Below are 25,829 nucleotides of genomic sequence, written 5' to 3'. Positions count from 1 at the left end.
CTGCAAATTCACTCCCTACATCTTTACATATTTACTCGTGTGGGAAACTATCAGAAAATAAAAAGAACAATTAATGTTATAGCTAAACCTGTGAAGGATGCAAACAGACAGCTACAGGCTCTTCAGTCCTCCTATACTACCGTACAAGTCTTCAGAACAGCTTTTGAAGGGAAAAGTAATTAACTATGTGAAAATAAATGATAAATGTATAACTCATGCCAGCAGAACTTCCTAAGAACTAACTTCCTAAGAAAACTTTTCTTAGGAAAGGGCTGTATAATATATCTAAACAAACACAAAAATGAAAATGTTGGTTCTGGTGTCACTGAAGGACCTATTAGTTACTAAAGCAACCCAGAATTTTTCTGTAAGAACAGTAAATAGGGCAAAGAACTAGCTAACAAAGTCGGAGAAGATCTGCATTTGAAGTTGAACTAACAGTCTGGAATGAGGTTACCAGTGGATTTCCATAGGGACCAACTTGGGAATTAATCTTATTCGGTGTCTTTGAAAAGACCTCAGCACAGAAAGTAGGCCACACTAGTGTGACTTACTGCTGACAGTCCTAAAAAATAAGAAATGGTATCAAGAATAATCACAGATCACACAAAAAGAACTGGATAACCTTCCTACAATAAAAAGTGGGGAATTAGTTAAGTAATAAAAAAATATATATTTTGGATGATCTCTTCGAAGTTATTTTGGCATCAACTTCTACTGATATACAAGTCTGACACCACAAATTAGTCTGAGATCAAGATGTTTAAGCTCCCATGTATAGTAAGCACCTAGGGTCTCACAATATGCAGTGGAGACCTTAATCAGAGCAGAGAGCAACTCAACTGACCAACTCACTTATAGTTCACTGACTATACTATGAAAGAGGCAGCTGCTGCCTTTTGAGATATCTTCAGGTATCTAGCACATAGCTTTGGCAGTCAAGAGTTAGGACCCATACCCTTCTAGAACAACAGCTGAAGACTGAGCAGAATATTGAAGGCCTGCAACCCCATCTTCCATCTGATATAATGGGAGTTAGGTTTGCAGTGCATCTAAATTTAATTGCTGTAGTGTCAACTTTGAATTGAATCTCTCTCTTAAACCTGGACTGGGACCATTACCAACGTCTGCACTGATCACATGGTGCATCATCTGCCAAAGCTGAGCAACAAAGTCTGAGTGTTTCAGTTTTTGACAGAATGACCATCAGCCCGCCACCAATACAATGCAGCCATTAAAAAGAAAGAAATGCTATCCTAGCAAAAATATATTTGATAAAGAATGTCCTCACTAATTACAGACAAGGAACAATAGTAACAATAGTAGCATCCAAGGCAGGTGAGACCATATACAGCAGCAATATCAGACTGCGATAATCACGTACAGAATGAAAAAAATCAATCCAAACAACAACTCCCCACCTATCTCCCTGTAAGAAGAGAAACAGAGCTGCTAGTAGTGACAATGTTACCACAAAAGAAGAATAAACTAGCCAGGAATAAATTTAGATTAGAAAGTGGGAAATCATTTACACCCAAAGATACTGGATGTAATGGCCTGCAGTATACAGATTAGACCATATGATTAATAGTCTTTTCAGACCTTGTACTATAAACTACACAATTATTTACTATGTGCAAATTAAGTCAGTAGGAATGTTATCAGTGCCTGACATAGAAGTTTTCTCACGACCAGCTGTTTTGTACTCTATGCCTCACGGGAAAACAAACTGTGAGCAGAGAAAACAACCTTTTCCCAATTCCTTCATTTGTCTTTAAAATTATGTCAGCTCCTTTGTTCGCTTTTGTACAAATGCTATTCCAGATGACTAAAACTACTGCTGTCAGCCTCCACAAAAGTGATGCATGGAGGAAGCCTCTCTAAATGTAACACGGAAATCACATGACTGAATTTTTTTTCTGTTGTTTTCTTCTCAGTCTTTTTGCATGCCTTCCAACAGAACATTAGAGAACTTGTTGAAGTAAAACCTCAGACTCTAGAAGACAATGGAATTAAAGTTCCTCATGATCTTAATTCAGCTGCCCCATGCATATATATTATGAGGGTTCATGGTCAAAGGATCAGCAACTACTGTTCTTTCCCTAACAATTCCAGTCTCATCTGATGCAAATTAAGTGACATTTAGAAAATGATTTTGTGTGAGAAAACAATCTGACAAATTCGTCAGATTTGGGTAAATTGTTTTCTCTCCAGTCTTATGCGATGAGAGATGAACACAGAAACTTCTTACACAATGGCTGTAAATTACTTACATTGCCAGCCTTCAAACTTGAGCCACAAACTACTCAACTTTCAATGTTTACACAACTGCAAATGTAGTAACAGATGTGAAGCTTCCAAATTTACATTAAAATGTGTGTTTTTACAATTACATACCCATAGACTGGCTAGCAGTTGTGAATTCACCCTGTATACCGTTTTCATCTGGAGTCCTATGGTCAAGTTTATGGCATGCTAATTCCACAGTGTTAGGTTCTTCCACATCGCTGTCTATTTGACTTAGTTTTTTGAAGCCACTTTTTCCCCTACAAGGACTTCTTCTACAACACGAAGACTCACTGTCCTCTGTTTCAGTGTTTGGGTCAATTAAAGCTGTATTATACTTTTTGGTCAACGTCTTCTTTGCTGTAGACTTGGAAGGCGAGTTTTGGGTATCGAACTCATTTGGCAAAGGAGATGGTGTGTTGCTTTCTCCATCCGAAGAGGAAGATTTTATCTGCGTTGCAGCACTTTCATGATAGTGGGGATTTGGTTCATATTTGGGTTTTTCTAAACCAGGAAAACAGATGACAGCCAAAAACCAGTGGGCACTGCAAAGGAAAAAATACATTAATAACCTGCAATTACATTAATATTCAGTGTTAAACTTGAAGTTGGTAAAAGCAAACAAAAACGTTGTGCACATACAAGCACACAGAACTGAAGCCTGTTCCCCATAATCAACAGACTGCAATAGCTGTTCACTTTCCTGTGCAGGTTTTACTTGAACATTCAGTTTTCTTTAAAGGGAGGATCATTCCATGCCAGCAGTCACCAAAATACGTATTAACATGATGCAGTTAGTTGAGAACAGGTGCTGTCTAAATATTATTTCCATTTGTTGACAGTTTACACATCCTCCTCCTCCTTTGAATTAAAGCTTAATTCTTTTCAAATGTTTTCTTTATCACAGCGTTAATTAGAGGCTGTAGAGGTCATGTTTTGTGACTGTATAAAGTTTTCTAAAAATTCACCACTGACAGTAAAAGTAGTTAGGTCAATGGTACAACTGAGTTGCCCAAATTCTTCCACCTGTGAGATTTTCTAGTTTTATATGACACTTCCCATTTTAAAAGCAATCCTGCCACCAGTGAAGAAAAAGGGGGAGAAAAGAATGTGTGTAATGCTATCAACCACAACACAACCCTGTCGTCTTACTCACCCTTCACAGAACTACAAGGAAGAAAATTGCCATTCTAACCCTTTCAGGATCAAAACCAGTCATATCCCCCAAACCAAATGAAGACAGGAAATAAGTTTTGCCCCAGCTCCTTCCTTATCTTCTTACCACTTCAGACTTGACTTATTTGCCACTCAATCAGAAATGGAACAGCAGGTAATTCAGGTATTGTGGCATTGCAAGTAAATATATACTGACCCTATTTAGAAATTTTCTGAAGGTCCTCTAATTTCCTACAGCACATAACAAAACAGAACCGAGCTATGTACTATGCAGATAAAGCCATGTTTCAATATGCTTTAGAAAAATGAAAAAGCAGTAGCTAAAACGCACATCTGATCTATTAAAAAATTAGTCAGATGATTATGAGTCTGAATTCCATCAAAAGTCAGTGGCAGTTCAAGTAAACAGCTTTTGAAAGCAACACGTTAAATATTGAGGCATTTTGTCTTGAATGATTCACCACACCTAGTAAATGAATTTATTAAGTATTGCCAAACCTTGGAATTTGAGCATATCCTATTACAAGATATGCTTTATGTACCAGTTATGTAAATAGAGTAGCAAATTAACCTGTATTTGAAAAGAAAATAGCTTGCAACTTTTAAAGGAACAAGCTATTTCCACTGCAGACTTGAACAAAAATATACTCCCAAAAATATTGATGGTCAAGCCAGCCATTCTGTTCTTAAATTAGTTCTCCCCTACATTCATCCTGGCCACCTCCACTTACTGCAATTCTTTGAACTTTTCAGGTGAACCCACATTCCTTAAACTAATGGTTGTGGGAGAATCTAAAAGACTTTATAGAAGTAGATGCTGAAGTTAAGCAACTCCAAAAAAAGTATTTCTAGCATGGTCTCCTAAAACAAATGCCAGAATAAACAGCCATGTCCTAAAAGAAAGAAAACATTGTTCTAAGCAGCACAAGAGAAGCACTATCAAGAGGAACCATTAGCAGTATTCCTATGATGTGAGAGAAGCTCTCAAGTTTTTCTCAAATCCTAGAATAACTTGTCTCATGGACTACTCAATTCAAGACACAAAGAAGAAAAGAAACTGAGATTGGTTCTCAACGACTAATTTACCACAAATTCAGGTTTGAGACAGTTAATGAATAGTAATGGATGCAGACCTCTCACTGGAAGCAAAGAAACTCTTCCGTACATTTGATGAGATGTTGTATCACTCAGAAAAAGTTCTGTTTGCAAGGACTAGTTACCAGCATTAAAACAGGTGACAAAATCCTGAAAAAATACCTGCAGTGCTGCAATGCATTGAGTCACAAACACTGGGAGACACTAGACAACTACCCTAGTCAAAGCATGCTCACAATCAAGGCTGTATGTGAGTTACATAATCACAATCTATCAAGACAAGGAATGAACTGATGGAAGAATTGTTAAACCAGATTAGTTTGCACATACAGATGGCCTGGCAAAGGCAGGTTGAAAAAATTCTGAAAACATGGTTGTCCAAAAATACATGGAATGGCACATGCTTTGCTCTCTGCACACCACTGGCTCTCCATCTTCACCACTGATTCTCTGTGCTCCTGGTGTATTTGTTAATCCCTGAAAGCTATGAGGCAATAACCAGATTACAAAAAAAACTAGGCAGCTAACCACCCAGCAGCTGGAAGTTCTATTCTACTGAACATGCAGCATCTGAACGTGTCCATTTGTGTCAACACGAAGTGTGATAGTCCTCATTTTGCAAGCGAGGAAGAGAAGCATGGGGAAATTGCGTAACACGAAGTCACAAGAGGGAGCTTCTGAAAAACCTGCACCTTAGCACAGGCCTTAGGTCCCATCCCACAGCCTTCATCTTAAGACATGCAAATCTGAAAGACTGCAGACTAAGAATGCAACTAATATACAAATCAACAACACAAGTGTATTAAAAATGATGTTTTGCAACATTTTTGTGGTTTTACACAAAAGCAAGGTTTCACAGTCCTATTAACAGATGAAGTCCAGGAGCAATGTATTTTATTACACATTACATACACAGCAACAGAATGCTACATGAGACTGTAACTTACACAAAACAGGGTCTATACCACATTTGCTAACCAGATCAGAAATCCTTCGTATTTTTTGCCAATTAAACTATAGAAATCTAGAAGAAGCAAAAACCAACACTGCTATTTATTACCTCTTTTGTTACCAGTATGTTTAATTTTAAAAATAAAATGTTCTGTATCAGAGAAGCTATGATGCACCTGAAGTGGTATTTAAGTAAATAAAGATAAAAACAGGATTTACAAGTCAATTTAACATAAATAGCTGTGTATCAACGTAAGAAAGACGTTTGCAATAAAGTAACCAGCTTTAATGAAATCTTGAAATATTTTTTGACCTGAGAGCTAAGCTGACTCCAGCTGTCTACTCTTGAGCAGCACTGAAGCACAAGAAGATATGAAAAAGAGTAGTCAAATATACAGTAGCCTAGTAAAATATTGCTATTCTTCTGTGTCATGGCAATATATGAAAGGAGACAAAACTTATCAAATGAGGAGCTCTGTTATTAGGATAGATGCCTAGAAGCCTTCATACTTGCTGCTTTTTGTTTCCTGTCCCAAACAGCTCCCTATTTCTCTGTCCTGCAATACCAATTAACAATCATTCATGAAGGAAGTATTTCACTGCTGAATCATTGTTTATTTCCTAAATCAGCTCCCTCCCCAAGAAAAGTTTAGCATTTTTTTCCTCAAAACTGAGTGCAGGGTTTTGGGGGATGGGGAAGTGACATGTTTGAGAGGAGATAAAGTAGCAAGGTGCATCCAAGAAAAATAGTAGCTGCTAGTAAGAATAAACTAAAATTTAAAAGGTAATATGGAAGATTTAAGCTTTTGTTACCAGGAGGCAGGTCAAAAACAAAACAAAAACACAAGAACACCACCTTCTCACACCCTTGGTTTTTTTATGCTCTGCAATGTTCTTGCAGTACATTTTTATTAGCATTTCAGTTTGGATCAGGAAACTGCTTTTGAAACAAATGTCCTAATTGTCACCACTTAACCAAGTTTCAGTTGACAGTGTAAGACAGTCCCAAAACGTGTGAACAGGATCATTTCCAGATGCAACTAACCCTAAAGATGTACTCCAAGAGTACACCTGTCATGCTCAAACCACTACCAGATGAGTCCATGAGACCAACCTACTCCAAAGTACAATCCTGTGACTGACATGAGAGGAAGATGGGAAGGAAAATATATAATAAAATCTAAGGCAACTAAAATTTAAATCACAGACCCTTCAAATTTCTGGTACTTAAAGCTTCAGAGGGAGAGGTGGTAAGGATTAAATTTGCAGTAGATAGGAGGAATGTCACATCTCTAGTCATTTTCATCATGTACGGACTGTCTGTCTTCCTATCGCTGTACAGAAGTCATAGCATCTCAAAATCCAAGCTTAGTGTTTGTGAACAGCTTTGTAAGAGATTTACTTGGGATTTTATAACAAAGAAAGATCTATGGTGAGTTACATCAAAAAAACTTTAAAGTTGACCTCAAAATTCAGAAATTTTTCCTCCCACCGCACAACAGCATGGTATTTAGATAAGTTTCTTTGAAGAACTTTTAATTAAAAAAATGTTCTTTGAATTTGCATAAGATCAGTTTGTTTTGCCTATGAAAACATCAGTTACAATTCTGTCCTTTTTTAAAATGGATTTTTATTATTAAATATCTTTAAAATGCAGGAATTTAACTTTCCTAAATATTTTGGCTTAAGGACTGCTTGGATTCATTTCATGAAACGTAGATATGTGTTTGTGACAACTTGCCCTGATGTCAAGGAAAGCAAGCATCATTAACAATCCTTAACAATTATTAGAATGCAAACCGTCTGCTTCCTTACTCAAGGAAAACATCGGGACAAAGGGATATAAAGGAAAATAATAAAAAACCCTAATACAGGGCTTTAGACATTTTAAATTATATTTTTGTCCAATAGGTTTATTGTAACTAGAGGATGATGTTAACTATACCAAAGAGATCTAATTAGAAAAAGTAAAGACCGAAAACAAGCAAACTCAAAAGTTACTGACAACAGTTTAGAAGAATGAATGCTAAAGAAACAGAGAAAAACCTGGAAACACTATTCAGAAAAGTTAATTTTTGCTTAGTCTTTATATTGCCAAATATTTCTTATACTATTTCAGTGTGTCACGTTAAGATTTTGTTTTTATCGTTGTAAAGAGATGTTTATTCTCTTCATTTTGAATTTCAAGTCACACTACAACATAACTTTCTATTTTAGAACTACAAAGCTTAAGCTTTTAGCACGTATATCTGGTAATAAGGTATGGCTACTTACGCTTCATTAAGAGGAACAAAAATGAAATCTTTCTCAAAAATGTCAACATGACGTGTCCATGTTTTTACTCGCCCATGTCGTTTTTGTTGTATTCTGCAAGAAGAAAGCCAAATGTGATTTGTAGGGTGATTTATTTTCATTGAAAGACTGCCTTTCCATATATTTTCACATTAACAGTTTCTTAGGATTTTTAAGACATATTCTATATTTGATATAGGTGTGGATCTTTCCTAGAGTTCTGCTGGCATCATACTGTCATTAAGGATTTTATCTCTGTAACACATCCGTTCTTGTAGTCCTCCTTGTATTCAGCTCTTGGTAATATGTACTTATCAACAGACTTACGAGAGGTTTGACGTTTCATGAATATTTCTTCTTTCTCTTTGATTAAGGCGTTTATAGAAGAATGAACTGAACACATGTATTCTATCAGCATCTTCCTTTTTTAGTTTTTCAAGTACCAAATACCTGATTAGTTTAAAACAAAATGAAAAAGTCAGAGGTGTTAATTCGAAGTATTTATGAGTACAAAGTTCTGCCAACACTAGTACCACCCCCACCAAATTGTTTCAGCCTCTCATGAAACTGAAATAGCTATAACACTATCAGGGCTAACTAATCACAGGAACTCATTAATCCAATATCTGTGCCAGTATTTAAAGGTATTAAGCGATATGCTCAAGCAACAAGTTGTTTTGCTGCTGCTCTGTTTATTTTTATATTATGTCAAGTAAACAATTTTTCAATGAGTTTGTTACATAGACAGACAAATATTTTTTAACTGAGATACTAAATCTCCAAACACTCCCCAGACTTTTGCAGTAGTTTTCTTGTCACCTCTAAATTATTTCAATATACTGAAAATTACACACACACACACCTTATGCATAGCATAAACAGAGCAGGCATATAACAATTTAATATGCTTCTAACATCTGTGGCATCAGTGACACCAAAAGACTAATTTATGTATTATGTTAATCAAAACAAACGAGGCTCTAAGGAACACAAATACTCTGGGGAAAAAAATAACTGAACTTAAAAAGGCATTTTTCCGTCTTTAGTTCAATTTCCTCTTCAGATACAAAGCGATTTTAAGGAACCTTTTTTCCAAGTGAGAACAATGTCACCATCAAAACCAGGACAGGACATGAACCAGAATTTCTTGCAAAAACACAAAACAATCCTTAAAATCAGAATTACATGTAGCTGGATACCAAGTGTTATCAAATGACCTATGAAGTGTTAATGTCAGAATTTTTCAAGTTTCAAGGTAAAAGAACACTAAAAACCAGTTTGAAATAAAAACTTACTTTAAATAAAAATCAATAATAACATCATTTAAAAATTCTCCTTCATTTAGACAGTGGAGGTCTTCATTGGTCACAGAAATGCCACCTTTAGCTGGTGGAGGTGGATAAACTATCAACCTAGAACAAAAAATACATTTAATAATAAATATGAAATGCAAAATAATAATACTAATCAGAAAATTGTTACAGGGCAAAGAAAAGTATCTTACTTTTCTATGGGACCAATAAATACTGTATGTGGTTCTCCAATTTCTTCTTCATCATCAAAGTATAACTGTTTATTTCGCTGCTGCACTTTGGACTCAGAAGCAACCTTACAAGAATGAAGCCAATGTTAAATTGTATACTGTGCTCAAATTTATCAAAAAGACAGTAAAGCTTTGAAAATCCAGATGTAAGATTCATTGCTTTTGAGACGGACTTCAATTTTCTTTTCCTTTCCTAGTTCATTTATTACAGTAATGTCTGTACTCATTTCTTGCAGAACCACAAAACTCTCAAATTCTTTAAGAGGTAGTTTTGTTTAAAGAAAGCATTAATTAAATTTAACTATAGAACTGCAACTTAATTTCTCATTTGAAACATCAAAATTTTACCAGTATATGAGCTTGGAAACAATTATGTTGTCTAATTATACTACAAACTTCTCATCCCTTAATCATTTTAAATGATATTATTTGTGGACCAGTGTACAAACTTATAAACAATGTAAACATGCTAAAAAGTATCATGAATGCAGTTTTCCAGCGCCTCATACCCCACAATGGACCAGTCTGAGAATCCTTATTATAAAGCCAGCAGAAATTCTCAGAATTTTTTTGTTTGTTTAGTGACTAGCACACTATCTTTAGTATATTTCTAACCCAAATAATATAATGACTTTGTTCTAAAATAGACAAAAATAATTACATTTTTTATTTTGTTTTCCCTATGAGAAGGGCTTCCTTTAGAATTGTCTTCCAAGCACTTAGTAAATGCAACAAGCCTGCCATTGGCTTCTTCAAAGGAAATTCTCACAAAGAAGTCAGAAATATTATTTCTAATACCAATGTCGGTAATTATTTTTTCAAATATTGAATTTGCATGAGGATCAAGGCCAGTTTCAAAAATCAGAATTATATACTGTTCTTCTTGACCTAAAACAAAGCAGAGAAAAAATTATTCATTTAGTAACAAAATAATGTGTCACAGTTACAAAAAAATTTCAAAGAACCATAGGCCAACACATGTATGCTTTCATCTGACAATACACAATTATTCAGACAGACTGATGGAGTAACTACCAATCCCTTCTACCTACGTTTGCAAAAAGTGTACATTCAACTTCTGCCTTTAGGAATATGAAGTATTATACCTTGTACATAAAGCACATACTAAATGCAAAGCCAAAACATATTTTGAACTAAGAACTTCTCTGCTTACTGACATTAAGACTCTGTTAACAATACTTCTTTTTCTTATTACAGTTCTACGCTGCCATTCCAATACAGTTGCAGAAATTACATATCCAGCATAATTTCCTGTCCATACAGGGAAACTGCATGCACTAACTTCTCCTAGGTCAACACTGTAAGAAGTCTACAGGAGGTCTCTCAAAAATCAACAGATACATTCATCTATGGAAATGTATTAGGAAAGAAGTATTTTAAGAATGTAGATGGGCTTTTGTGGCCTCAATGATTATTATAAGAATGGTTTGCAAAAAGACAGAGGATGAGCATGAAACATATGTAACAGAATAGAAATACAGTCATTTCACGTATTCCATTATATTCATTTCAGATATTTTTAAATATTAAATATTTATCCATCTACTTAGCCCCCTATACAATATTTTATTTTAGAAAATGTTCTGCCTGTTTTTCTCCTGCTTTCTGATAGATGTAACTGCAAAAGAGGAAGGGGGAGGTGGGGAGGGAGGGAGGAAGGGGGAGGGGGGGAGGGAGGGAGGAAGAGAGAGAGAGAGAGAGAGAGAGAGAGAGAGAGAGAGAAGGAGAAACCGCGTATGAGACCCCATGATTCAGGGGGGTAGATTCATGGTCCTAACCTGATCCAGAAGGCTATGCTGTAACACACTATTGCTTTTGAAAATTTTACACGTAAAGATTATTACAGTATGCAAGCCCAGAGGTCCTCAGCCTTTTAGTTAAATAGATCATAACAATCATACTTACAAGGGTACCCAGCACTGACATCTACGTCAGATCTTTCAGACATCAGATTCTTAGAAATAGCGACAGGTTGAAAAAAAAAATCTACTTTAACTGAGGGTAGCACGCATTAAATCCACTGCTTAGAAAAATAAATTGAAAAGAAAACAAAACAGAACAAATAAAAGGTGTATTTTTGAGATGGTGTTTCAAGACTTAGATGGAAAAGTAAGCATGGTGCTTTTTTCAATAGTGGATACAGAACTGTACGCTGCACGCTACTAGCACGAAGTTCTAATAAAATTACGCTTTCTTATTCTAGACACATAAGATTTGAGTACATAAAACGTAAAAAAGCCTGGGATGGCGATTTCACAAAAGAAACACTTATTTTTCTCTGATCAGATTTTTGGTTACCATAGCAACAGAAATCTCTTAAGGCTCTTTGATTCACTGGCAACCAGTTTTCCTTTTTAAAAAGTATGAATCTTAACAAGGAAGTAATTTAAAATGTCCCTCTGATCAGAATCTGCAACCCCTTCCACAGAAGAAGGGAGCTCATCAACTACAAGAGAGTAACCCTGCTTTCAGGCCCTATCATGTAAATGAACCAAAACCTCTCTACCCCAGGTGAATATTATGGGAACAAAACACCATCCCACTCTCTCTCATGCTCTTTTGGTACAGTGGCTTAGCTTCAACAGGTTAGCCTGGCCTACACCTTGACCAGAAGTTGGGGAACATGAGTTGGATCAATCAGCTGTTGTACAAATACTACCTCTTCACATCATCTGAAAAATAAAAAAGGCAGTAAGCCCCTAAGAAGAATGACTTAGGCACCCAGATATAGGACTAACATTCAAGCTGCAGATTCCAGTCTCATGTAGCAGGCTAACTCAGAGCTGCATGGACCTGTTCTGTAAGAGAAGAGTTTCAGACACACACGCAACCCTTTCCTATTCTTAACTAAGCATGTTACCTGGTGTGAAAACAGTTCTTTAGCAGTCTACCTCCAAATTCACTGCATACAGAATTTAGATGTCTAACTGGGTTTTGGGAACTAGGCACCTACACAATGTTGCTTACACAGCTATGAATTCAGGCTTCAAGCAATTACATTGCTTGGAAAGCAAATAGTAACTGTGTTATCATAAGGCATTCATAAATATCAAGGACTATAAAGCAGTTGGGTGCAAAAACTAGCTCAGAGCCATAGTCTCAGCGGAAAAAAGGCTTGCAGTGGTAGAGCGAGAAAGGCTGAGAGATGTGGAAAGGGAAGTATTTCTTCCTGAGGTCCCTCAGGAAGCTTTTCCGTTGTTCACTTGCGAACACCTGTGTTTGCCTGCTGTCAAAATCCCTGCTACCAGGATTGTTTCTGGCATCCCCTTACATGCTCTCTAACTATTTTTGTAGCTGTAAGGAGTGTTAAAGTTCCTACTTTTATAAAGGTGGATGAGGTTATTCTAACTGTATTCTGTCGTGGAAACACACAATAGTGAGACTGTTGAAGGAGTTCTTCCTCCATTTGAACATATCATGCATGTGTTAAGCTGAGTGCAAGTATAAATAACCACAAAACTTAACCTAAAGAAAAGGCTATTTAAGGGAAAAGGACTGTAAGCTAATTAAAAAATAGAGTGTATATTAACATGCTAGACCTTTGAGGAAAACGATGTTGAAATTAAATTAAAAATACATGAAGACAATCCACTTATTTTCCAAGCAGGTATTTGTCTGTATCAGAATATCACTACAATCATATGGGGAAAAAAAATACACAAACCCACACAAATTTCTACTCAAACTGAGGCCTGTAAGCAGAACAGAACAGAAAGCGGAGGCAAGTATACCAAAAGCAGTCATAAAAATATGAAGGCCCATATAAAAAAGTTATAGTAATACAAATACATGCCCATATACAAAAGAAAAATAGTTGATTAAAATTGATTTACTTACTGTCTCCTTTACATTCGTACCAGACATTATCTTTACTCATTTTCAGCTGGTCTCTTAGGCTACTACAGGTTGATGGTACTGTTTGTAGAAAAACTACTGGCAATTTTCTTACACTACACCATTCACATTTGGTAAGTTCTGAAGTTTTCAGGTTGATCTCTCGAGTATCACTGTCCGATTCTAGAAGAAAATCATGAAAAATATATCAAAACCTAGTCAAAATATATAGATTTCCTTCATAATTCCCCCCTGGATTTTAACAAGAATTCAGAGCATGATCATTGACTTTCAAATGAAGTTTTAATTTCTTCTCACCCACTTTAATTTAGTCCTTATTCCACAGAAAAACGGTATCTCCAGTATCATTTAAATTTGCAAATATTGCTATGACACATTTTATGACAGGTTTGTAAAGTTGCTTCAAAGATTTATCTTTGTCCAATTTCCTTATGAAAAATAACTTTAAAATGAAAAGAATAAAATACATGCAGAGAAATAATCTAATTGCCCATGGAAATAAAGTCCTGCTCTCAACTTATCACTAAAAAAAGAGAAATGCAGCTATGTAGTAAGTTTTTAACACATCTGATGCTGCAAATGCCAATATTGAGTATTTCGTGGGTTTTATTGAATTATAAAAATTGAAGGAAAAATACGGGAAGTCAGAATTCCTTCAACTTTTTTTCTTCACCAAATTCAAAGCCAGTAATTTTTTCTAGATCAGAAAAATGGTTAATGGGAGTCACTTAAAGCTTTAGTTAGCAGAATCTTCTACCATTCTATCACATGGTTAATGGCAACCTCTACCCGAGTAACTATATCCCTGAGGGAACAATACCTAGACAGGATAGAAGGAAAAATGGAACCAACATAAATTCCTTCTAATAAACAACCAGTGCAACGAAGTCCCCCTCCTCTTCCTTTCCAAATAAAAAGGGAAGAGACACAGCAGGGAACTCCTGAATAAACTAAGACCTTTCTTAATTTCTTGTATTTTATGACCCAACAGATGGTGAGTAAAAATTAGTTAAATGGTTACAACCTAAAAGACTTAATTTGCATGACCCTGAACAAGCTGCATAAAACCAGATTCCTCTTTTTTATTTTGTTAAAGACGTATAATTGCTTTCTACCTTACCATTATTAACAGTTCTTACTAATTATTAGTGGCGGGCATCTGAACTCTTTCCCTATCCTTATTTTGGTGTTTGAGCAGCCAATGTGCAGCAGCAGCCCTTTACATCCTCCCTTCGTGCTGGCAAATGAATTCATTCTCCCATATTGGATAGAAAGGGAGCCTGCAGCTCAGCAGTTATCCACACTGAAGTATTCAGTGCAGACTGGAAGTGGTGGCCCCTAAAGCTACTGCTGAGCAAAGCAGCTCCCCTTTCCTTCTAAACCTCCCCTACCCCACTAGCTGGAGAAGCAGCAGCCCAGCTCTGGGTCAGACTGCAGCAACCACATTTCATTCAAGACGACTGGGCACGATTTATTACTCGTAACAGTACTTTTTCATCTCATCAGGCAAAGAGCAGCAGAAATATGTCCTACATGGATCTAACTAATCCATTTCCTTGCACCGACTCTCCTTTATCTCCCTGGAGACTAACATATGAGACAATCAAGCTAGCAGGTAAATGAAGGTTTATCACAGAATCCCCAAATAGTCAAGGCTGGAAGGGACCTCCGGAGATCATCTGGTCCAACTCCCCTTGATCAAGCAAGGTCACCTGAAACTGCTTACCCAGGACCATGTCCCTCCACTACCTCTCTGGGCAACCTGTGCCAGGGCTCAGTCACTCTCACAGAACAGAAGTGTTTCCTGAACCTCCTGTGTTTCAGGGTGTGCCCACTGCCTCTTGTCCTGGCACTGGGCACCCCTGAAGAGAGCCTGGCTCCATCCTCTCTGCATCCTCCCTTCAGGTATTTATTAGACATTGATAACATCCCCCTGAACCTTCTTTTTTCCAGGCTGAACAGTCCCAGCTTTCAGCCTTTTCTCATGGCAGAGATGTTACAGTAACTTTATCATCTTGGTGGCCCTACGTTGGACTCCCTTAAGTCTGTCCATGTCTCTTTTGTTCTGAGGAGCCCAGAACTAGACACAGCACTCCAGGTGGGACCTTACCAGTGCTGAACAGAGGAGAAGGATCACCTCTCTTGACCAGCTGGCAATATTTTGCCTAATGTGTCCCAGGATGCCATTAGCTTTCTTTGCTGCAAAGGCACATTGCTGTCTCATGGTCAACTAGGTGTCCACCAGGACACCCAGGTCCGTTTCTGCCACGCTGTTTTCCAGCTGGGTGGCCCCCAGCATGAACTGTGTGCCTGGGGTTGTTGCTCCCCATGTACCGGTCTTTACACTTCTCCTTGTTGAACTTCGTGAGGTTCCTATCAGCCCATTTTTCCAGCTTGCTGAGTCCCTCTGGATAAATGACTGTAAAGAGTTCTCCCTCTTTTCTAACAAACAACAGAATAGCTTTCTAAGATTGGGCCTGTAATACCTCTTCCTCTGTAGTAATACTTCAGTTTTCTCTTTCCTCAACGCACACACTTTCCTTAATTAGGTTCATTTCACTTCCAACTTTCATAGGTAGCCCAAAGTAACAACAATTCTAACTTAAAACTGGATTCACCCCATTTAACCAAGGCACACTTCTAACCATGTCCAGATAGAAGGCCCTTGCCAAAACATGACCTGCTCAGTCTTTGGAGAAATCTCTCTATCCTTGCAACTGTGTCTGCATTACAGTTGAGAATACTGAATTGCAACTCTTTTATGTAAAAGGAAGACTTACCTACTACTCAGATAAAAATTTAAATTACATCCATTCTTTTACCTTAATATAGGCATCTTATAACACATTTCACCATAAACAATTCAACCTGTGTACTATATTTTCCTGTAACACCGATACATGATAGACAACAGTAGTTATCACTAAAGGCAATGTGAAAAGTTATTTTACTATTTAGAAATAGAAAGCCGCTTCCTTGAAATGCCGATTGGGAATTGCAGAAAACTGACAAAGGATGTAGAGAGCATTTTGAGAATTTGACGTGTTTATACACACAAAAATCAAACTCAGGGCAGGACACTACTGCTGTTCGTACAGCTGTTCAAAACATTTGCCTCTCCCTGAAAAAGCATGACCAACATAATCAACCTCAAGAAAAACAAAATATTTGGTGTCATTTTTATTTCAAGACCTTAACTTGTATCAGAACAAATCATGGTATGATTACGTTAACAGATATGGAGCAAGGAATACACCCACCCTCCTACAGATGAAAAACTAAAAAAGAAATAAAAAAAAAATGGAAAAGCGCTAAATGTTCCAATTAACCCAACATTTAAGGAGTCTCCATTTTTATTCTATTGAAGGATCAAGTCACACTGAAATAACTTCACATGCAGATGCCTGATAGACACGTTCTACCAATTTTAGTAGGTTTGAGTGGTTAATGCAGTTAATGCATGAAAAAAACAGTAGTAACTATACATCTATATCTCAGATGCAACAATCACCTAACTGAGAAAAGTGTACACTTATTTTTACAGGTTGTGAAAGGCAGCTTTTAGCATATGATATTAATTACAAAAACTAATGGCTACCTTTTACAAATATCAAAAGGCAAACTGAGCTAGGACCACATTTTTAAAAAAAGAAAACAGAGAAATAATTGTAAGCTCGCCATTTCCTAAACAATGGCGCTGTATTTCTTTCAGTAGCATGAAATATACAAGCTATACGCTAGAGAAAAAAGTTTAAAGGGAGATATACACAAGAAAGGTGTAAGACACCTGTGTACTTTTTACTCCCTATTTATGCATTTGAAAAAGAAGAACTCAAAGTAATAAAAGGTAACATGCTTCACAGGAGGTTTTTCTTGCCTGTGGTTTTTATTAACCGTTTTAATGAAGATCTCTGCCAATCACCACAGCTCTTCAACTAAGTTGAGGGGGAAGAACTAATAAGCCCATTTGCATGCTCACCACAAATTGCTAATTCCCATCTGTGGATTTTCTTTCTGTCAGTAGGTAGAAGAGATAATGCAAAATTGTTTTGCCTTTATTCACCAGGCAGCTCAGCTCAGATTTATACTCTAGATTATTATTTTTTTTCTGATGATTACCAGCACAGAATATAATTTATTAAACACAAAGAAAAACCAGAATTGACATTTCATTATGATTTACCTGTTAATTCCTTTAGGTAAAGTCACTTCATTCAAAAAATATGTATTCAGCATTAACATAAAACGAAACAAGTACTCACCTTCTTGACTTTCTAGGCGTATTTTGATATAATCCAGACAAAACTGTGGAAGACAATACAAAAATAAGATTTCAATTCTTCTCCGTAAGTAAACTGACTCAATGCCTTTTAACAACTTAATACTCGAGTAATTAAAATTTTAAAATAAAAAAATAAAATGTAATTCAAAAATTAGCACAACTCAAGGAACCAAGTATATTCTTTGCTCTTCCATGTCTCTTTCAGTCATACTGACTGTTGACACTTCAGATGTCTCTGAAGTACTCTGTTTCCAAAAAGGTTTAAAAATGCCACAAAATAGTGGGAGAATAAAATCTTCAAAAGAGAATTTTGAAGAACAAAAAATATTGTTCAACAGAAGCAAATTTATACACATACAGAAAAAGACATGATTCTTCCCCCATCTATAAAAATCTTTTTTTTTTTTTTTTGGTACGTATTGCATTCAATTTTCTTGCAACACTAATCCATAATTCACCCCATCACCTCCACCCCAAAATAAACAAATGAAAAGGAAAGCGTTTTGCAAACCTGATGTTTCTATTTAACACCAGAACTAAATAGTATGCAACAGTATAGTTCTCATGTCTTTGTGAATCACAGCCTCTGAAATTAGGGACAGACTTGCCATTTCACAGATAAAGGCAAAATACTACATTGTTCACATATGAAAATAACAATCAAAAACAGAAAGGTTTTTTTTTTTTTTTTTTTCAAATAACAAGATTACTTACAATCACAGGTTCCACTACCATTCTTCGTAGGGTTCCTATTCGTATACTTCGACAGTTCAGAATGACACTTTCACATGGACTTTGGTAAGTTAGAGGTACAGTCTCAGTTACAATTTCTTGAGAAATAAGTTTACGACGTTTTATTGGAGTGTTAGACACAATGTTGCCAAACTGAAAAGTAATTTTCAAGGTTTCAGAATTTTTCACTATGATTTATTGCTAAAACAGGCTGTTAAAAAGCACAGATTAATTTTTTGGCTACTTTTTTTGTTAATCAACAGGACTACGTATTGTAATATCCACCTCAACCATATACAAAGGTTGAAAACTCCTAAAAGGCTTTTGGCGTGATGTTAATATTGTGAGATTTAGGAAAAATAGTTAGTTTACACTTGTAGACATTTTGTTAACATTTCAAAGTCACCAAAAAACAATTTGGTTACTTGTATTGAAACAGTGTACAGCCCAGCAAAATAAGCTTTTTTTTTTTTTAATGTACTTCTTTTATTTATATAAAAACGCTAATGCTGTACAAGCATCCCAAATTAGCACAGACTTTTGGTGACTAAAAATACTGATTTATTACTGAAGTACAGTGCAATAAAACATTAGGAGTAGACTCTTCAAGAAATATAAATAAATAAGCACAATCAAAAAATCCATAAAGGAACTCTACAGAACTGTTAAGATGTTTTTAGGACAGAATCCAGTATCAGAAGACTAACACTGAGGAAAAGGCCATGTGGAGTTTGGCTCTAGCTCAAGAAAATCTCTGGATGCTGACTGAAGCTTTAATCTCAATTAAGCCTCCTGTCTACCAACAGAACAATCTTAAGAAAAACTATTTAAAAGAAAGCAAGCTGGCTGAGAGCCACGAGAAGCATATGTATTTATCTATTGCATTGCTTAAATTGCTCTACGTTTTTGAAGGATTTTCTGTTCCAGTTTTGTTCTTGGGTATTTATTTTCTCATTTCATAAAACTGTCCATTAATAAACATTCTTGTCAGTTACAAAATACAATTCAACTCCCACAGAAAAGGATTTTTAAGGGACTCAGTATTTCTATTATGATTAAATCTGGAGAGTTATTTCAGCATCCTTAATCACTAGCCTATCTTGGCCATAATTCATAATATTCTTTTGGATACTTCACTTAAATACAGGGGAGAAAACAAGAGGGAAGAGGATCTAGATCTCTGCAATTAAAATATTTTCCTAGGACTCTTACTGAATATAGCTGTCCCTTTGTCTACTGGACTACCTAAACATTATTAAAAACTCAAAACTCAAATCACAGACAAGCAGTAACACAGAAAACCTTGAAGTGGCACTATATTCGAGTAACCTGAGAATGAAGAATGAATTAATATTTACAGAGAAAAAACAAACTATCCTAAAGCTTTTTTTTTTTTTTTTTTTAAATTCAGGCTGACAAACACACTGATACAATTCTTGGTAGTTTTCTTGAATTAAGGCAAAGTTTACGTTAAGCTTCACACAAAACATTTGTATACCCATTTTCAAAATAAAGCTCTTTTCTACTTTTTTCTCAAGTATGCAGTATATTTCCAATATAACACTTGGTTGTTTAAGGGGAGTGAAGAGGAACGTGCATATAAAAGGAGACACCCATGCTTTCACAGTGCAATACTTTCCGTTAATCCAGCAAATAATGTCAGAATAAGGGAAATTCAAAACTATTTATTGCCCAAGCTTTTAGCCCCACAGCTAGAACTGTGAGAGGCTCACAGTTATACTGATGACAATCTGTCCACCATATTATACACACACCATTTCATTAATTACGGTACTAGAATGTTGGCTTTTTAATCTCAATCTAGCATGAAGGTTTTGACATCCTTTAGTGTTCTACCTCAGAAAAAAAAAAATTGAGACTGTGGAAATCTAATCAAATACTCTTGTTGGACCAAATCCTCAAGAGTGGAACTGGTCAAGTGACCCAAGAATCATTTTAATCAGTAGTAGTAATTCAACAATTGTCACAGGGCGTTTGTTCTTCCTGCTGGCTCACTATTGAGGTAGTTAAGTTTTTAACATACCGTGAAAGCTGTCCCCTTTGACAGCACTTAAGGAGTCTGCTCATGGTGCATTTTTTTGTCTTTGTTTATCCAATTCTTGCAGTAGTGCTCAACTAAAAAACAAAAGCCCCACCATGAAATCCTTCAAGTAAGTGCTATTAACTGGGACAGTTGTCAAAGTATTTTAATTGTAAAGGGCCACTATTGCTCCCAACGTTTCTTTTTCACCTTTAACTTCCTATGTCCGAAGTCTCACCAAGAAACAGCTAGTACTGATGTTTTTCTGCAAACTAAGATGGCCCTTCAGTTTCACAGAGGTACCCAATACAGACTCAAAGAGCACGCATTCAACACGGAAACATCTATGTTAAAAGCATAATTCAAATATTATGAATTCTTGAAAAATTTAACAAATTTTCTTATGTTTCCAGTATTATATAAGCAAAGATACTATTTGAGCTGATAAATAAGCAATCAAATAGAGCCTATTTACAACAATGCAAGACAAACCTTTACATTTCCCATTTATGATTTGATTTTTGTTTTCTTTAAACAAAGTATGAAATAGTACCTGATCTTTCATTCTTGCTTTTCTTGGTAGTGTGACTGCAATTTCTGTTTCTGTTGTAATACTACCTATTCTCTGTTCTATTCCACAACTGTTTTCCTTTAATGCTGCTTCCACCTTTCCTGTAGAAGGAGCTGGGGAGGAGCGGGCTGAATCTGCAGGACGAGGTGAAATGCTTTCCATTCTCCTAGTGCTGCCACTATCCTCCTCCTCATCATCATCACTAGACAAAACAACTAAACAGAAAATATTAAATTCTCAACCACTACATTTTTCTTAACAGAAATTTCTTTGCAAGCAATAGCTTAGAAGTAATTTATGTAGTTGTCCTGCAGTATCAAAAACAGTCCACATTTATCATTATATTATACTTTTATTAATATTTATTTGGAATCTGTTCACAGGTGCTCTCTCCCTCACTTTTTATTTCCCATAACTAGCTGTACGAGAAACATGTATCATCAGTTTCCCTCTAGACACAGAAATGAAGTCATCCATGCCCTATTTCAACAAAAAACTGACAGTGAACAATACAGCTTAAGTCTAACTTAAGCCCCTCTTTGCTGAAGAGCTTATTTTTTAAAAGGTTATGTTACACAGGTAATGTAAAGAAAAACTGACCAGAGAAGTTATAACTTAAGTTGTTCAAATCAGTAAAATACAACATGGTCTAATAAACTAAGCACAGAACTAGAACCATAATTTCCAAATTCCAGTTCCTGTCTGCTTATCAATTAATGTGAGTTCACGCAGATAAAGTAACGAATATTAACATTTTATACAGAACAAAGTTTCAGTAAATGAGAAAACCTGGACAGTGTTCAGATCTATAGCTCAGAAGAAAAGAGAAGGAATGAGTAAAAAGAAAAAAACAGAAAAACTATGTTAAAGACTGTTTTCTTCATGGGAATGGATGACAACTCTGCTAAGAATGCTTTTTAGAAAAAGTGTAAAGTTTAAGTCTTTAAAAAAAAAAAAAATTTTTGTTTTCCCCAGTGTTCACCTTTCTCAAAGAGTACCTCAGTATATGACAAAAGACATTAAAAAAGTATGTTATGTCCCCACCCCAAAAACATACCCACAAAAAAATTCCAGGCAAAAGTAAACAACGTAAGCTTGTGTGGAAAGTTTCTTCATTACAGGATGTTCTGCATTTTCATTTTATGGCTATATTCATGAAATGATACTTACTTGGATCATTTAGTTCAGATGGTCTTGTACTCCTCTGTCTTAAGCTTCCTGTAATTTTAGTATTTTTTGTCCCAGTTATAAGACCAACTTTTCCATTCTGTCGTAACATAGAATGTCCTACAACTTCATTACCCAGTAGAATATCCGCTGGACCTTTCCCGACAGCAGAACTATAAAACTTCTTTGTGTTGAACCCTGTACCTGAAGATTTTTGCCCTGTTGAATTCTGGTGTATTGAAGAACGTGATAAAGGTCCCATAGATTCACCTAATGTTCCAGTTTGTCTGGAGACTTTTTGCAAATCCTTAAGAGAAACATTTTCACAATGTCGGCATTTGGTCTGGTTTTCATTTGCCCGCCCACAATTTGGGCAATCAGTAGAATAATCAATTGGTTCCAAAAGCTAGAAAAGAAGAAGGAAGGAAAAAACAAACCCTGATCAGTAACTAAGATCAACAAAGATATCATTTCCAAAGTTTGCATTTAATTTCTGTTCAGAATGAAAATTGACAACAGTATATTAGCAGTTACAGTAAACACTCAAAGCAAATATTAAAATTCAGTTATATTTTTTTCATTTAGAAATTTGGCAATGTGGCAATTTTTAACAAGTTAATGTTCAGCAGTTCAGACTTATCTTTTTTCTTTCTGTATTAAAAGGTTGCACCCTGCTTATATGTATCAGCATCATAGTTCATATGTAACTCATCAGCAAGAAGGTCTAGTTACATCATTTCTGTAAAAATAGTTACATTGGACAAAAATAAAGTAACCTGAGGATCAACAGAGCAATGCTAAGAACTAGAAGCAGTCTCCTCAATCATTAAGTTCATTTGTCCTCCCAAGACATCTTCTAATGGCCTGGCAAACCATGTAGAAAATCACTCCTCTAAAAAACTTGAAGAAAATGAAATACACTGATCTACAGTCCAGTATCACAGAAGAGAAAACAGGACTTGAGGAAAAGGTGTTTCCCAGACTTTCTAGAGGAAACAGGCTACAAAAAAGGAGGCTGTATCATTATTACTGCAAAGAGATGGGTTTTGTTTCTCTCACATCTACTAGAGCCTACTTAATTAAAAGTAATAAAGAGTATTACCTATTAAGAGCGCAGAACTTGGACTTCCATGTCTAAGCGTATTTGATAGTAACATGTAAGCTACTGAGTATCTACTGAACTGAATATGGGACAACCCTAGAACTGAAATTTAATGTACATTATTGTCTCCTGCAGCACTGAGGTCAAATGACACTTTCAGAAGTTCACTCTACTGTGAACTATGGAAGACGCTAACCTTCTAAAAGCCACAACAAATTTCTGAACCTGTTTTCAAAACATATCTACCACAATTTGCATACCCCATCCCCAGCCATGAACAACAATAAAGAGGATTTCCTGAAGTGTAGGGTCCTCATTTTTAAAAGCAAGACTAAAAAAAAAGGTTATAGAAAGAGAACATACTATTTTCCACAACATTTCTGCAATTTAACAAAGCTATATATACCATAGCAAAACAGATGAAAAAAAGTATAAAAAGCCCATCAGACATTTAAATATGAGTAGTAGGATAACATAGCAAGTGACAGGAGTATCAGTGCTGCGTCTCAATGCTGAGTTACAGAATGTACCTTTTACAGAGATACAGTTGATCACATGGAAGAATTTCAATCAGACATGAAAATATTCAATAGCCTATCATACCTCAAAGACCTTAAGTACAGAATAACTGCAGCCCTCCGCCTCAAGCACAAACCAAAAATTGAATATAAATTCCCTTCCATGGTTTGAGAGCAGGCATTCTGGTGGTAGGGGTAGCCGTGTTTAATTCCGAAGGACATACTCTTTTTAAGCTGGACGTCGAATAACTACTTAAGCAGGTGAGTTCTACCTAATGTATCTTGTATCAGCTTCATGACTTGAATAATATATCATATGCAAAATACAAATATTCTATGACTCTGCCCTATCTCTGTAAGTTTTAGCATCCAAAACTTTTGTTTTTCACTAAGTACATACGAAATGCAATCCTCCCTCCTATAAAACTTCTGTAAATTTTTAACAATTAAGAAATACAACCTGTTACAGTATAGGAAGATGAATACCATTTGCACTTTGCCTGACAAGCAGCTAGTTGTCTGTAATTCCTCTGGCATAAAACCACAATTAACACATTTGAATTGTTCAAAGGTTCCATAAACACCTATATGGATCATCTACATATTGTCGCAGTGCATGCTTCACGAAAAAGCATATGGTTCACAACAGATGCATAAAACACTGTTAAAGGATTAAATTGATTTAAGGCAAAAGATTAAACTCTTAACCTGTTTAAAAAGAAACAAAGATTTCTGCTAATAAAATCAGTTGCAGCATGATTTCTTTTGGTTTTTCATATTCATCTATGAATTTGTAATTTATAGCAATATAATTATCCCCTTAATATGTCCATAACCATACTTTCTCCCCTCTAATCAGCTATTAAGCTGCTGAAAAGTTATGTTTCTACTCAAAACACAAAGCTCAGATTAACACAATAGGTCCTATATCCAGAAAGCGTATCCACAAACTGTGCTATCTTACCGAATCATAACTTTCCTAGGGGACAGGAGTAAAAGTTCATCCAGCCCTGTGCTGTACTTTTAACAGTGGCTTGCTGAGAGCACAGGGAACAAAGTAAGGGCATATCCCCCTAACTTTAAGTGATCAGTAATTTAGGCACTTATCAGAGGTTGAACTTAAATGTAACTGTTTGACAAAATTTGTGAGGCTGTATCATTGTTGATCTCTTTTTGCAATCTCCTAATACACTCTGATTAGTAACATATGTTTTTTTCTCATTTTTAAGCTTACTGTTTGAACATTTTACTGCGAGCACTCATGGGAAAAAGTACCAGATGTAATTATTAAATTTTGTTTACAAGTGAAACCTGTCCTGTGGTTTTGGAAATGAAATCAAGATCTTGAAACAATGTAATCAAGTCTAACTCTTTTTCCATCAGGGAGATAGAGAACAGTTTCTTGCAGCACTGTGGTCAGCTACACATGGTCTGGCTCAAGGACACCAACCTTATTTATGTAAGTACTGAAAATTATGCATTTTTGTATTAAATAAATTCCATCAAAGCGTGAAATATTATTCCCCTACGATAGCAAACCAAAGGTGTCACTTCCTGGTTTATCCCAATAACCATGGATCAGATTCCCCAATCAATTTAAACACAGGCTCTTTTGCTTTCCAGCGCATCATCTGTTTGTTCAATTCACAAAATATGTATTTCACAGTTGGCATCAGTATTAACACTTAAATATCTGCACTGCCATAACTTTTTTCAGTTTAAATGTTTACATTCTTCTCCCAACTAGAAGGATTTTTAGAACAGTTAAACTTAAAAACAAACAAACAAAAAAAAAACACACAGCCCACCTTTAACTGGGTTAAGCCTTTTTTTGTAGAAGAAGATAGGGACAAGTCAGACTGATATGAATTGCAGTGACGTTTCTGTTGCACCTTTCTTTTAATTTCAGATTCCGATTCTGATTCCGACTCTTCTGTGTTTTCCATTATACTGTCTAGGAGGAAAAAAAAACGCAAACGTTAACAAAAAATGTCTGCTCAGATGCAATTATGGTCAACTTACTTCTTTATAAACACTAATCTGAACTTTTTTTTTTTTTTAACATGCAACAAACTATACCGTTTCATTCACATAAAGAAGTGTCTTATGACTTGTTGTATAAATAAAAAAAATCCCTAAAATAATACTTAAGATTTTGTTTGATTACTACTATTTTTGCGTCTCTTGGTTACAACTT

At 35.8% G+C, this 25,829-nt stretch overlaps 1 protein-coding gene across 7 annotated transcripts in view; it reads right to left on the bottom strand.

Annotated features, from left to right (window-relative positions):
- Nucleotides 1-25,829, bottom strand: part of SENP6 (SUMO specific peptidase 6) — an 80,372-nt gene that overhangs the window by 8,009 nt on the left and 46,534 nt on the right. For all 7 annotated transcript variants that reach the window (XM_035543148.2, XM_035543149.2, XM_035543152.2 and 4 more), the window contains 12 exons: nt 25,441-25,586; nt 22,016-22,418; nt 20,828-21,060; nt 18,216-18,386; nt 17,482-17,524; nt 13,202-13,381; nt 10,005-10,231; nt 9,305-9,408; nt 9,096-9,212; nt 8,128-8,250; nt 7,783-7,875; nt 2,398-2,831 (listed from right to left, as the gene is read on the bottom strand). In XM_035543148.2, the coding sequence (XP_035399041.1) occupies nt 2,398-2,831; nt 7,783-7,875; nt 8,128-8,250; nt 9,096-9,212; nt 9,305-9,408; nt 10,005-10,231; nt 13,202-13,381; nt 17,482-17,524; nt 18,216-18,386; nt 20,828-21,060; nt 22,016-22,418; nt 25,441-25,586 (2,274 nt within the window). The remainder of the gene's footprint in view (nt 1-2,397; nt 2,832-7,782; nt 7,876-8,127; nt 8,251-9,095; nt 9,213-9,304; nt 9,409-10,004; nt 10,232-13,201; nt 13,382-17,481; nt 17,525-18,215; nt 18,387-20,827; nt 21,061-22,015; nt 22,419-25,440; nt 25,587-25,829) is intronic.

Source organism: Cygnus atratus, chromosome 3, assembly GCF_013377495.2.
Source record: "Cygnus atratus isolate AKBS03 ecotype Queensland, Australia chromosome 3, CAtr_DNAZoo_HiC_assembly, whole genome shotgun sequence".
NCBI lineage: Eukaryota > Metazoa > Chordata > Aves > Anseriformes > Anatidae > Cygnus > Cygnus atratus.
This window is presented reverse-complemented; position numbering and strand designations above follow the sequence as displayed.